Raw genomic sequence first — 12,975 nt, 5'->3', positions numbered from 1 at the left:
GTTGTTGAGACCATAGTATATATTTATCACACATAACAGTGATTAATTCCCTCGTTGTAGATGTTTACACTAAGTGATAATGGGTAATAAATAGTACTTTAACATATGGCAATTAAACTCTCCCACATATTAATTTTGTTGGTGTGTTCAGGTCAGCGCAAAGCAAGGATAACGAAATCTGGGTACAGGTACAGGTTATAAGGCATGTACATAATTTTCTACTACTAGAGATAGTTATGCATATTTATTTGTCTCCAAGATTCGCTATAAATAGAGGCAAAAGCTAACTGTGAATCTAAGAAGGTTGTCTCCAATCTAGGTGTGTGAGTTTGCCATGTTCTTTCTTTTTTAACCTTCTTTTCATCCATGTGTCAACTTGTTAATTTTATTTCTGCAAGTGATTAGTCACTAGCTACAAATTGGTGTGTTTGATTTGGGAGAATTAGGTGAAGGGGGTTATATTTTAATGGATATATCATATATATCATATATGTGAAGCGTTGAAAGGCCCCAATGTCTCAAATTTCTTTATCAAAGATATTTGATTGGACCCAATTTTGAGATCTCTGTTCTTGTACCTGTGAGATGATTGCTACTCCACAGAAGGAATTGGGACCACTGTGCTGGGTTGGTTCTTAGAAAAACAAAATGAAAACCTATTTCTAAAGGTTTGTTCTTTTTCTATTGGGTTTCTCCTTTTTTCAGTCTCATGTGTTTCGTGTTTGTTAATTATTCTAATGAAGACCTATTGGCCGGGACCCGTCTATGATATAAAGTAAAATATTATGTCCATTTATATTTTTATAAATATTTAAAGAACACTACATATATTGTGGCTTATTTGATGCACATAGAGCTAAACACAAAATTTTAATGTGAGAAAGCTTTTACAAAAGATGATTTTGATTCACATATTGACACGTGTAAATAAAAGTTGGTACTCACTTTAAGATAAAAAAGTTAATAGGCGTTTATGCAGTCAGAAATTTAAGTAGCTGAATTAAAATTGATCAGTTCAGGTTTTAAACTTATGACTATCATCCAATCGTAATTAAGTATACGAAGTGACCATTGATCTTAAATCAAACGCGGTTAAGATTCCTTAAATATGTGAATACAAGGTATCCCTAATGGTAGGATATCCTAATTCACATTATGGTCAACTGCTATTCAAAACGCATTTTTATATATCAGCATTTTCAATTCAAATGCTAAGTCCACATAGTTTCCAAACCAGCTAATGAAGACTATTGCTGTTGAAGAAATGGATTAATTTCTTACCGGTTCCTTAGTTAGGTCCCCTGCCATTGAAAAGCTTGTTATTTGTTAATGCTGTGTATTTTTTTTACTTTCAAAAGGGTTGTCAGATTCCTGATATGAAAACACCATTTGTTGAAATTCTTGTTTGACTGGGGATAAAGTTATAGATGGAGCATGTGAGCGGGGGTTAGGGTGACGCTCTTGCAGATTTTTGGCTTTATAGTCAATAGTTTGGTACATTGGCTTTGTTATATACACCCTTTGTCTCAAATCCTATTTAGGTAATTGATTTTCCCCACAATATATATGTGTATGTCAACCCAAAGTACAATTCCTATGTATGATATAATGTCAAATTTCTACGATCAAAAGGTTCAATTTTAGTACAAGTAGAAATGTCAAAGTTAGTTGTTACTTGTTAGTTTTCTAGTTTTCAGACTGATTCAGCTAGTAGTTAGCTTCAATCATTTCAAACCATGCACACAAGTAATGAGATCAATATTCTCAGTTCAAGCTAATTCACTTGTCTTCTTCTAGTTTATACATTTCACTTTTTGTGTATGGTATCAATGCTCTAACAAGAGTTTTGGTAACTATAATTGTGTGCATTGAGTGAGTTGTTGTCTGACTAGGGATACATGATGCAGTTGAGTTGTGTACAGGGGGCAATTAAAGTCATGGAGCCTCCAGCACTGGCTTGAGTCACATGAATTCCGAGACAGAAGAAAAAGAGTTGACATTTGTCATCGATCGTTATTGTAGGAAGTGATCAAAATCAGAACGCCTCAAAATTGTTTGAATAGTAGTATCATTTAACTCAAATGTCAACAAATTTTCAATCCAATTCATTAGTATAGAATTTCCTTGACTTTTTAAATTTAATATGTGTGTGAACATCATATTATGCTTACTTAAACGGATAACTATTCATTATGATCACACCATATGTAATCGGCGAATAATGCTACCAACTCACTCTTGTTCAAATTTCTTGTACTGAGTTTTTTTTTTAAAAAAAAATTACACATTTTTCCAATTTCTTATATATGTGTAGAGTAATGAGCTTAGTAAAAAATGAAATCCAAGAGATTTCACGGCGCCGAGCTTCCAACGCCGTCTAAATGTGTCCATACTGACGAACTCTTGGTTCTGTTCACAATGACAATATGACATTAACAAGCTTCAAACCTTCCTGCTCGTTCTCGTAAAGTTTGTAGACATGTTCAAAAGAAATAGAATTAAACAATTTATTCATGTTTGACTAGCGGAATTACCCGTGCAGGGCACGGGTGACTTTTGTTATGTTTTCCGAAAATAGAAATATATATAAATGATGGAATAAGACATGAATACACAACCCTTAAGAAAGGTGAAAAGACCATCCAAAAAGAAGTAAAATCAAGGAGCATCCAACAAAACCAATTGCCCATCAAAACACCCATAAAAAGCGATATATAATGGTGAATCGAGAAGAATGAGTAAATAATAGGATCATGAAATAGGGGTATTTATAACCGAACCAGAGGAATTAAAACCGCTCAAACCGATCCAAAAAACCAAAACCGATAACCAAAAAACTGAAAACCGCAAAAACCGATATTTTGTTAATGGATCGGTTTGGTTTTTGGTTCCCATGTTCAAAATCGAACCGATCCAAACCAAACCAAAAGTATTTACTTATTTAAATTTTGACATGCATTATTACCCATTTAACCATACTTATAATGTTTTATTTCATGTATACTCAAACCTTTACAGTAATGTGTTTAACCTTTTCCAAGTTAGGAGACATATGTTTTCTTTTCATTCAGTGAAAGTGAAACCATCAATGTTCTGCTTCTTTGCCTCTTACTCAAAACAACACGTTTGTAATTAACATTGATTGATAATCAATTTAGATAGAGTTAATTAGATATTGTCCATGAAATACAGTAATGTTACAAATTACAATCATCATATCAAAGCGTACTTAATTCATTTTTTACAATATTGATGATATCTTCTCTCTGTAACTTTTCCAGTTCTTCTTGTTTTGTTTTATGATTTTATTTTCTATTTCGTTATTTATTTCAAGATTTTTAGTTTCTTTGAAAAACTGAAATCCAATCTAATCCAATCCAAACTAATAAAAATTGGATCGGATCGGATCGGATTTGAAAAAAAAAAGATTGAATGATTAAATTATAAAACTGAAACGATCGGATCGGATGAATTTATCATTTAAAACCGAACCGCGAGCACCCTATCATGAAACATGAAATAAATCATTTTACAAAACAAATAAAAAGGAGTGAATAAGAGGATAATAATAAACTAATAATATTGCGATCATACAGTGGTGGTGGAGAATTATAAAATAAAAAATGGAATAAAACTCTGAAAACAATAAATCAAAATACTTATTAAACAATGTCACAAAGAACAGGTGAAAGAGAATGTTATAGATTAAAGAAATAATGTGAGAAATGTCTCAAAAGAGCAAATGAATTCTAACCAATGTGCATGTATAGCAAAATTAATTATTTTCGCATTAAGATAAAAAGCATTACCTTGCACTACCTTGCACATGATTGATAAATTATTTTTTTCTATAGTTGTTTCAAATGAAAGAAAATTTGAAGGTGAAAGTTCATAAATATGAAATCGAATAACGAATTGAGAAACAGAAAAATGAAAGGGAGGAAAGAGTGGAGTATGGAAAATATGGAAGAAGGTTGAAAATACTTACCATGGAGTAGACGAACGGAGAAAAAAAAACAGGATGAGTTTTTTTTCATAAGAAATCCCAAAAATGGGAATAAGAAGTATAGGATGAATACAAAAAGGAGGAAAATGGAAGTCCTTGCCTTGTTGTCGAGGAGATATGCACACACTGATGCTGAAATTGTTACTAATGCTATAAATTTAACATGTAATTTTATTTCCTAAATTAATAATTTTGATTTATCAATGCTTAATTTTTTCCTAAAATGAAATATTCATTATTTGTCAATGAAAAATTAATCAGAAATCAAACATATCAACAAAATTGTAAGTATTAATGTTTTAAGGATTCATTAACTAAATTATATCAATTTATTTTCGAAAATGTGGAATATTCCATTTTGAAAATTCAATTCTTTAATTAATCCTGTCTAATATAATTAAATTTTTTCATTATTTATTAAAAACTATTTCATTGTTCCAATAAATTATCAATTCTTGAGCATCAACGTTTTTAAAATTTGAATTTCAAAAAGATAATGAATTATACTCATTAAATTTAGGAATTAATTAGAGGCATTAATTTCAATTATAAGAAATATAAATTAAGGGTGTAATCGGATCGGATTGGTTCTAATTTATGATTTTTACTTCTAACATGTTCGGATTGGTTCGGTCCGGATGGTCGGATTTGAAATAAAAAAATATTATTTGGAAATATGCACGAAAATTCTTCTAAAAACGTGAAAAATTATAAAAAACTATAGAAAAATCTAACATTTTCAAAGAACAGAACATTCAATAATGACATAATCCATATAATCGAAATAAAAATAACACTTCTAATACAAATATAAATATGTAATGTAATGGGCTGAAAGTGTTTCAATCCCCAAATATGATACCCGAACCGATGGTGATCAGATTCAGTAAAAAAATCTGAACCGAACCAATGATCCAATCTCATCCATCATAATGTGTTTGGTTCGGATCAGTTTGATCAGGTTCATGGATCAGACCATACCCGTTTACACCCCTAATAAAAATTGTAGTATCTAAAATAGGAAGTATTTATTCAATTGAAATTTTTTTGGAAAATTCAAAATAAAAAATAATGATGCTGAAAATTTAAAAAATTCAATATTTATTATTATTTGAAATAAATACGAATATTTATTATTAGTATTTAGTATATTATTAATTAAAATTAAAAAGGATTCCAATTATTTTTATGAATCATATTTGCAAAGTTGTAATATTTTTTTTAATATTTGATATATCTCAAAAAAAGAATTTAAGGGAAAATATAAATTGAATTTTTTTACAATCAGAATTGATTAATTTGCAAAAAAATTAAATCTAATAAAAAAAATTTAATCATGGATGAAATGAAATAGGTTCAGAGATGTTCATGTATTGTATCATCTTTTCAAAAATTTGGAGGGGCTGAAAATAATATTATTTGGAATTTATATCCTTACTTTGATAGTTTTTATAAGTATTACTTATGTTTTATTATTAAAAAAGAATTTACCTCTGAGTGTAACAAAAAATAAAATAAATGTGGTTACTGGTATGTGGCAATTTACTTTTGTTGATATATTATTATTTTTCTAAACATTTTTTAAAATTATTAATGTATTGTGTATGTGGCCATAATATTATTAAACTTAGCGATTCATGTGATAAAAAAAGTTGAAATAATTTTTTTTGTTTTCGAGGGAAAATGAATTACTTAAGAGGAGACATGTGGCATTAGGTCTTGTAGAAGAAAACATTCTTTTCATATTTATATAGATATAGATAAATTATTATTTGGAAAACGTAGCTTTTAAAATAAACTCTGAAGGAAAGAATCACCTTCTTCAAAACATCTAGTTAATTATCATGAAGCATCTGCTACCTGGAAGAAACATTAAAGAGGAAAAATGTGTATGACACTAATTTTAAAGGTATATTATCCAAGCAAAAACATTTTAAAGAAGTACCTATAGCAAATCAACTCTGCATATGAATGAAACTGTTGGAAATGGGTGAACATGAGTATGGTGGAGTGAATGAGAGGGGAAGAGAACGTGAGTGAAAAAGAATGTACCTTTAAAAAATTGTTATTGCATCTGAACAAACTCCTTAATGCAACCAAAGAGAAACATGAATGAGTAAAAATAATGAAGAAACGTGAGTTACAACGAATGGGAATGTCTCGCGTTTATAATTTATAGTAAACATATAAGAATTACAATTTAAATTAGTGTGTCTTAATTGCTAACAAAAAATATATTCTGATTTGATTTTTTATTATATTATATTAATTAGAATAACTAAATAAGGAATTATTAATAGTTTTTTTCATTCCATGGAATGATTAGGAGTTGATATCCCTGAATAATGGAAAACATTTAAAAATGTATTTTTATAATTGAATCACAAAATTGATTGTGTTAAAGAAATGATTTGAATTTGAAGCACTTGTTAATTTAAATGTTTAAAGTATTTATAAAATTAACTAAATAATTAAAATATGCGAAGTAGAGAACTTGAATACGGGGCATTACAATTTCTTGACCAATATATGCACATATATCTTTGTAACAATAAGAGTCATAAATGTAGTAAAAATTATTTGGTTTAAATTGCTCTTTATATTCCTTAATTAACTAATTTGAATTCAAATTTGAAAAACTTTACTTATATAAATTATTTAATATTTGTAAATTAATTAAAATAAATGATATAATATTTATATGTTGATATTTTTGAATTTCTTATTTTTCTTATAATATTTGATATATTTAAAAATATTTTCAAGTAAATTTTACATTAAAAATATGAAATTTTATAATAGTAGAGGATATTAAATAGGGTGAGAGATGATCATATGCTTTTCTTTTTTGAAATTTTCCGAGATGATCATATGAAATAAAAAATGTGGGAGTACCAAAATTAAAACTTTAATTAAATAAGACAATAATATATAGGGTGGGTCTTGATTGTATGTTGTGACAAAAAAATAGAATTATTTTTTTTCTTGGAGGGAATGTGGATGAATTTGGGGGTGTCATGTTGAAAACCATTAGAATTAGTTTTCAATTGTTAATAACCACTGCATAAAAATACGTGTTTAAATTCTTTTAAAAAAAATCAATAAAAAAGAATATGGGTTTCAATACTTTTTTTGTTAATATCTCTTTCTACATAAAAAAAAAAGAAAACTGAAAATGAAAATTGTAATTAAATTAGTCGTATTGTTTAATTTTTTGAATGTTAGGCATGTGTTTTGTTTAGCAATGATCGTTATTAAAAATAGGAAAACATTTCTAATTTAGGTAGAAACTTAATGAGTTTGGCGGTATTAACAATGGTTGTTTAGATTCAAAAAAAAAACAATGGTTGTTTAAAATATGAAAAAATTTTAAATTATTTGAATGAATTTTTTTAATATAATTGTATTGCAAATCATCTTTTCTTTGGTATTATTTTAAAAGCTGTGTTGTATTTTTTTTTGTAAAAAACAAATATGGGGTTTTTTTCTGATAAAAAAAAGGGGTTTTAAATTATAATTTTTCATTATTTATTTATAATGTTAAAACATTATGAAATTTTTATTTTAAAAGCTGTGTTGTAATAATTTTGTATAAAAAAAAAGCTGGGTTTCAATATATTTTGCTGTGAAAAAAAATTAATAAAAAAGAATCTGGGTTTCAATCCTTTTTTTGTTAATATCTCTTTTTACATAAAAAAAAAGAAAACTGAAAATGAAAATTGTAATTAAGTTAGCCGTATTTTTAATTTTTTGAATGTTAGGCATGTGTTTTGCAATTGTTTCAAATTTATGATTATAAAAGAAAACTGAAAATGAAAATTGTAATTAAATTAGCCCACAACAATTATGGTGAGTCATGGTTTTATGTTGGGACAAAAAAGTAGGATGAGTTTTTTTTTCTTGGAGGGAAAATAGAAGACTTTGGGGGTGTCGTGTGTCATAGGTTTCTAGAAGAAAACCTTATTTTCATATATATATAGATATAGTTATAGTTATAGTTATAGGTTAGAAAATAATGATATTTTAAATTAAAAGTTTCAATATTTATTATCAACACTGCTGTTGGAGTTGCACATACAAAGGATTCCAATTTTTTGTGTGTATCATATTTTTGAATTTGTAATAAAAAATTAATGTTAGATTTATTTTTAAAATAATTTCAAGTTATTTTTATATTTAAAATTTAAAAAAAAAGAAAAAGATTCGTAATAATACTTGAATTGTTACAAACTTTCATAAATATAACATTTAAAAATATACATTCAAGTGTATCATATGGAATAAGAAATTATTAATAATAAATGAAATTAAATAGGGTGAGAGATGAAATATGTTGTAACAAAAAAAGTGGGATGTCTTTTTTTTTTTCTTGGAGGGAAAATGAATTATTTAGAAAGGGACATGTGGCATAGGCTTCTAGAAGGAAACATTATTTTCATATGTATATAGATATCTTTTAAAATGGAACAACACATGACACAAGACTTTTGAAACGAGATATGACATAAGTTAAGTTCAACTTTTGCGCTCAGTCAAATATTAAATATACATTTGAATTATGAGAAAATGTTTAATTTATACTCTCATGGTTGGATAAAGTTACCATTTGTCTCCGAGGGTTAGCTCAAGTGATAAGAGCTAGAGGACATAAAGGTGGGGAGGGAAAGGTCCAGGGTTCTAATTATGGAAGGGAACTTTGAAGGGAATTTCTAACTTACTAACAACTAACCACTAACATTTGCCTATAAAAAAAAAACCATTTGTCATATAAATGTAACTTTATCTCATGCGTTCCTTTTTTTATCATACCAATTAACGTATAAAATCTAATCTAGCTCTCATGATTAATTATTTTTTTCTCTTCTATTTTCTCTCTTTATTATGTACTAAATCAAACAAATCATTACTTTATGGCCTTAGGGACTCGGGATGTTGAGTATCCTTTGATCTTTTTTTTTAATAGAGCTTGAGATTTTAAGTCCACTGGGCCTCCAGTTCCACAAACTTTGAGGGTTGAGTATCTCTGAAATATATAACACTACTACAAATTTGTCTATTTATTGTAGACTTAAATATGCTTTTGGTCATTGAGATTATAGAGGGAATTATATTGGATCCCTGAAATTTTTCTTTTAAATGTAATCCCTGAAATATTTTTTTAATCAAATTAAGTCATTTTGTTCAATTTTGACCAGTCAACGGTCTAGTGGAGTGTCTAGTCAGCAGATGGTGTCAACGTAGATTATTTCGCATCAATTTTAGTCCCTGTAAAATTTTTAAATCATATTTTTAGTCCCTCTTCTTTCACCACCGTCTTCTTCCTCTTCCACCTTCATCTTCTTTCTTCTACAATTATCATTCAATCGATGAAATCCTTATTCCTTGAAGCTTTCGGGCACTTGCATGCTTCATCTTCTTCCTCTTTCATCTTCTTCCCTAATTTTATTTTTTAAGAATATAACCAGCAAATTTTAACTTGCGGATGAGAATTACATCCATGTATGTTTACGGTAATCATATAAATTGCTGTAAAAAAAACTTTTCTTAATTTGCTGGATATGGACTGAGGAAGAAGAGGAACATGAAGGGAATGAATGAGGTAGAGGAGTGTGGGAAAAAATGGGTTAAAGGTTGTGGTATGGAAAAATTATGTGCAGAGGATGAAGGAGGTTGGTGAAGAAGGTGGAGTAGTGGTGGGAAGGAGAGACTGAAAATGTGATTTAAAATTTTTTCAAGGACTAAACTTGATGCGAAAAAATCCATGTGGACACTATCTGCTGACTAGGCTCGCCACTAGACCCTTGACTGGTCAAAATTAAGCAAAATGACTTAATTTGATTAAAAAAATATTTCAAGAATTGCATTTCAAAGAAAAAATTTCAGGGACCCGATTTAATTCCCTTTACGATCTCAGGGATAAAAACATATGAATTGACCTATAAATTTTACTTGATCTACTGTGAGATGAAAACTCGGATCAGATAGACTAGTCGATCCGGAACTTGGTTTATTAACCGATTCGGTTAGTTGGTCAAAACCAACTAAAAACCGGTTGACAAATAAAATGTGTTGTCCCAGGGGTAAAGCTCTTCCCTTTTACCTGCATCTTAAAGGTTCAATTCCTCGCCATAACGTATTTTGGGTTTGAATTCATAGGTTTAACATTATGGGTTTGTTCTTTGGGAGATTTTGATTGTTTGGGTTGAAGCATGATGATTTTCTAGGTTGAAGCATGACTTTATGAGTTTCTGATGAATTACTAGAAGAATATTGATGAAGATGATGGAAATTATTATTTTTAATTCTAGTCCCTCTAAAATTCATGTAGGAAATAAAAAATTAAGACATACAGAATAAAAAATTCACGTTATTTAAAATATAAGTTGATTTCTGTTTAATTACACTAATTAATACGTATATACAAGTCTATTTGGATCAGTTCTATGAAAAAAAAACTACATCAATTAATTAAATAAACAAATAATCAATATAAATATGAAAAATTAAAAATCAATCTAATAATTAATCGAATTTATTTTAAGATATGTTGAAGATATTATAAAATTCTTTTTTCATATTTAACCATCAACAAGTACAATGTAGAATCATTCACTAAACTACACAATCCTAACCCAAAAGAACAAGGACATGAAATCCCACAGGTCCTTTCTGTAGAAGGAACAAAGACAAATTCTATTGTCATTTACGTTTGTAATTAGTAACTTTCACTCCGAACCCAAAATAAAAAAAAAACAGAAAAACAAGACAATTCACAAGCCTTATATGTCAATTTTATGACATAAAATTTAAAGAGTGATTATACAAAGACACATTTCGTCAGACAACGTTCGTACATGCGACCTAGCGGAGGTTTTTATCCGCAAAATTTTGCTGAGTCGCTAAATTATGTGTTCGATAGCGGGATGACATGTTAAAATCCTCTGTTTTTTCTCCCAATAATGGGAGTCATATATTTTCTAACTTGTCCCTCACGGCAGCCAAAACATTTCTCTGCCTTTTTTTCTTCGCCCCACTTCACTTTCACCCCCTCACTCACTCTCACACACCAAATCCAATGAAGAATCAGCATGGTCAATACACAACCAGACACACTTTCCAGCCAACCTTATACTATATAAAAATGCAACTAAGTAGGACTTTTTCAAGTAATTGTTTGTCCAGTTTATGAAAACACACATCATTGCAGGCCTTCTTATATTTCCTACCCCAAGATTTTCTCGTCAAATGCAAAGTTCTCCTCTTTATTTTCGTCCTTATCTTTTCCTTCCACTTTATAATAAATAAACACACACATAAACACACTTCCATTTGTAACTCCAAAACGTATCATCTTTGATTACTAGTCTCCTATTCTCTTGAGTTACAAAAACTATGAAGAGTGTTTCAAAGAACAAGTTCTTAACCTGTTTCCGTCCTGTTGTTGATATTGATGCCATGACCATGCTTGACTCTGGACCTGCCCTTGATCGCTCTGCTACTCGTCATATTACAGACAAACATGACACCAGAAATTCATCCACCAAATCCATATTTTCCGACCCGAAATCGGTAGAGGACCGGGTTGTGCGTCAGCCTTCAAAACGAGCGTTTGCTAAGGTGATCAAAGCTGTGGTGTTTGAAACCATATTGGTTAGTGTTTTTTTTGGCATAATATTGATTAGTCTTTGAAATCAACTCTAGTTTGTTTTTTTAGACAAATTGAGTTTAGTATGCTCAATTTTGTCCCCGAATCACCGAATGATTAAGTATTGGAGAAGTTAGTCTCTAGAATAATGAAATAACCGGGTAATCCCTGATTATATTATAACATATACTTACTTGTCAGACATTTGACATAATCAGAAATCACGAGACATTTCCTTTTTCTAGAGACTAATTTACTCGAAGCTTAAACTTGATGAAATTCAGTATTCACTCTATTTGGGAATAAAGAACTTAATCATCAATTTTTCATCTTGAACATTTTTTTTGCCATACAGAATACAAGAGCTCGCAATAAGAAACTTTATAGCCAAAGCTGTTTTGGATCAAGGCGTAGTTATTCGGCACATGCAGATAGTTCATCAACTGGTAATGGGAAATCTACTATGAGTCTAGTATCTTTGGACTCTAATATCAAAGAAATAAAGACTATGGAATTGTCTTTGTCAAGTCCATCACCTTCAAGCTCACGGGTTTCAGAAGATGAGTCCTGTGAAGACCAATTAGAGAAGCAAAACAAGTGCCTTTTACAAGGAATATGCATGATTCTCATAAGCTTAGCAGTTACGGTCCTTTGGGGTAAGATTGATGTTATCATTTTGACATCAATGTTGTTCTGTATTTGCTCTGTTTGGAACCGGCGAAAAGAGGTTGCTAAGTTGTGGAAGACAGATTCCAATGCCTCCAAGAATAGAGAGAATAGTGGAAGGACTAGGTTGGGAAAGAAATTTTTTCTAAATTCTAATAGACACTGACCCTGTTTTTAATGTACAAATAAGTTGGACTAAGAGAAGATGAGTGTAGTGAAACAAGAGAGAAAAGAGGATGAAGTGAAAAAAATTGAGATTTTTATGTTGTTTGAATTTATAGAAATGGAACATAAATTGAAAAGAAAGAAAACTGCTATTAATTTATTTGAAAAATGTGAATGTAAAGAATATGAGAATTATATTATTGTTACTACTTTATCATGGTACATTATGTATACTCCAAATTTTTATATGATATTAAGTTTATCATAGATATTAGAAATCACTTATATATGAGACCATATGCACTGTTTATTGCAGCAAATATCGTGTTTCAGATATTCAATTCTAAGAGTAGATGTGTTTTAATATTCCACATTAACTTAAGATATGACTAAATATGTCTATCTAAAGAGTAGAACAATACTCACTTCAAGTTAGTTTTTAGTACGGTAGAGTTAGGACTAACCCATATCATACAAGTAAGGAATTTTGTTT

The 12,975-nt window shown here is 29.3% G+C and overlaps 1 protein-coding gene across 2 annotated transcripts; it reads left to right on the top strand.

The window, feature by feature from the left end:
* Positions 1 to 11,161: 11,161 nt before the first annotated feature.
* On the top strand, positions 11,162 to 12,715 carry LOC130742865 (uncharacterized). Of its 2 annotated transcripts, none has more exons than XM_057594964.1 (2): positions 11,162 to 11,623; positions 12,007 to 12,715. In XM_057594964.1, exons 1-2 carry the CDS (start codon positions 11,399 to 11,401, stop codon positions 12,481 to 12,483), a joined length of 702 nt encoding a protein of 233 aa, XP_057450947.1. In that variant the 5' UTR covers positions 11,162 to 11,398; the 3' UTR covers positions 12,484 to 12,715. The 2 variants fall into 2 exon arrangements, with proteins under 2 accessions (XP_057450947.1, XP_057450946.1); XM_057594963.1 differs by having other exon boundaries at positions 11,164 to 11,656.
* The last annotated feature ends 260 nt before the right edge of the window (positions 12,716 to 12,975 follow it).

The sequence above is a fragment of the Lotus japonicus genome, chromosome 3 (assembly GCF_012489685.1).
Source record: "Lotus japonicus ecotype B-129 chromosome 3, LjGifu_v1.2".
Taxonomy (NCBI): domain Eukaryota; kingdom Viridiplantae; phylum Streptophyta; class Magnoliopsida; order Fabales; family Fabaceae; genus Lotus; species Lotus japonicus.
The sequence above is the reverse complement of the archived record's forward strand: the minus strand, read 5'-3'. Positions and strand labels throughout refer to the sequence as shown.

Excerpts from the sequence above, each read along its gene's own strand:
- LOC130742865 (XM_057594963.1), top strand. The coding sequence starts at position 11,399 with ATGAAGAGTGTTTCAAAGAACAAGTTCTTAACCTGTTTCCGTCCTGTT. Across the intron at positions 11,657-12,006 it reads TGGTGTTTGAAACCATATTG|AATACAAGAGCTCGCAATAA; the intron begins GTTAGTGTTTTT and ends TTTGCCATACAG.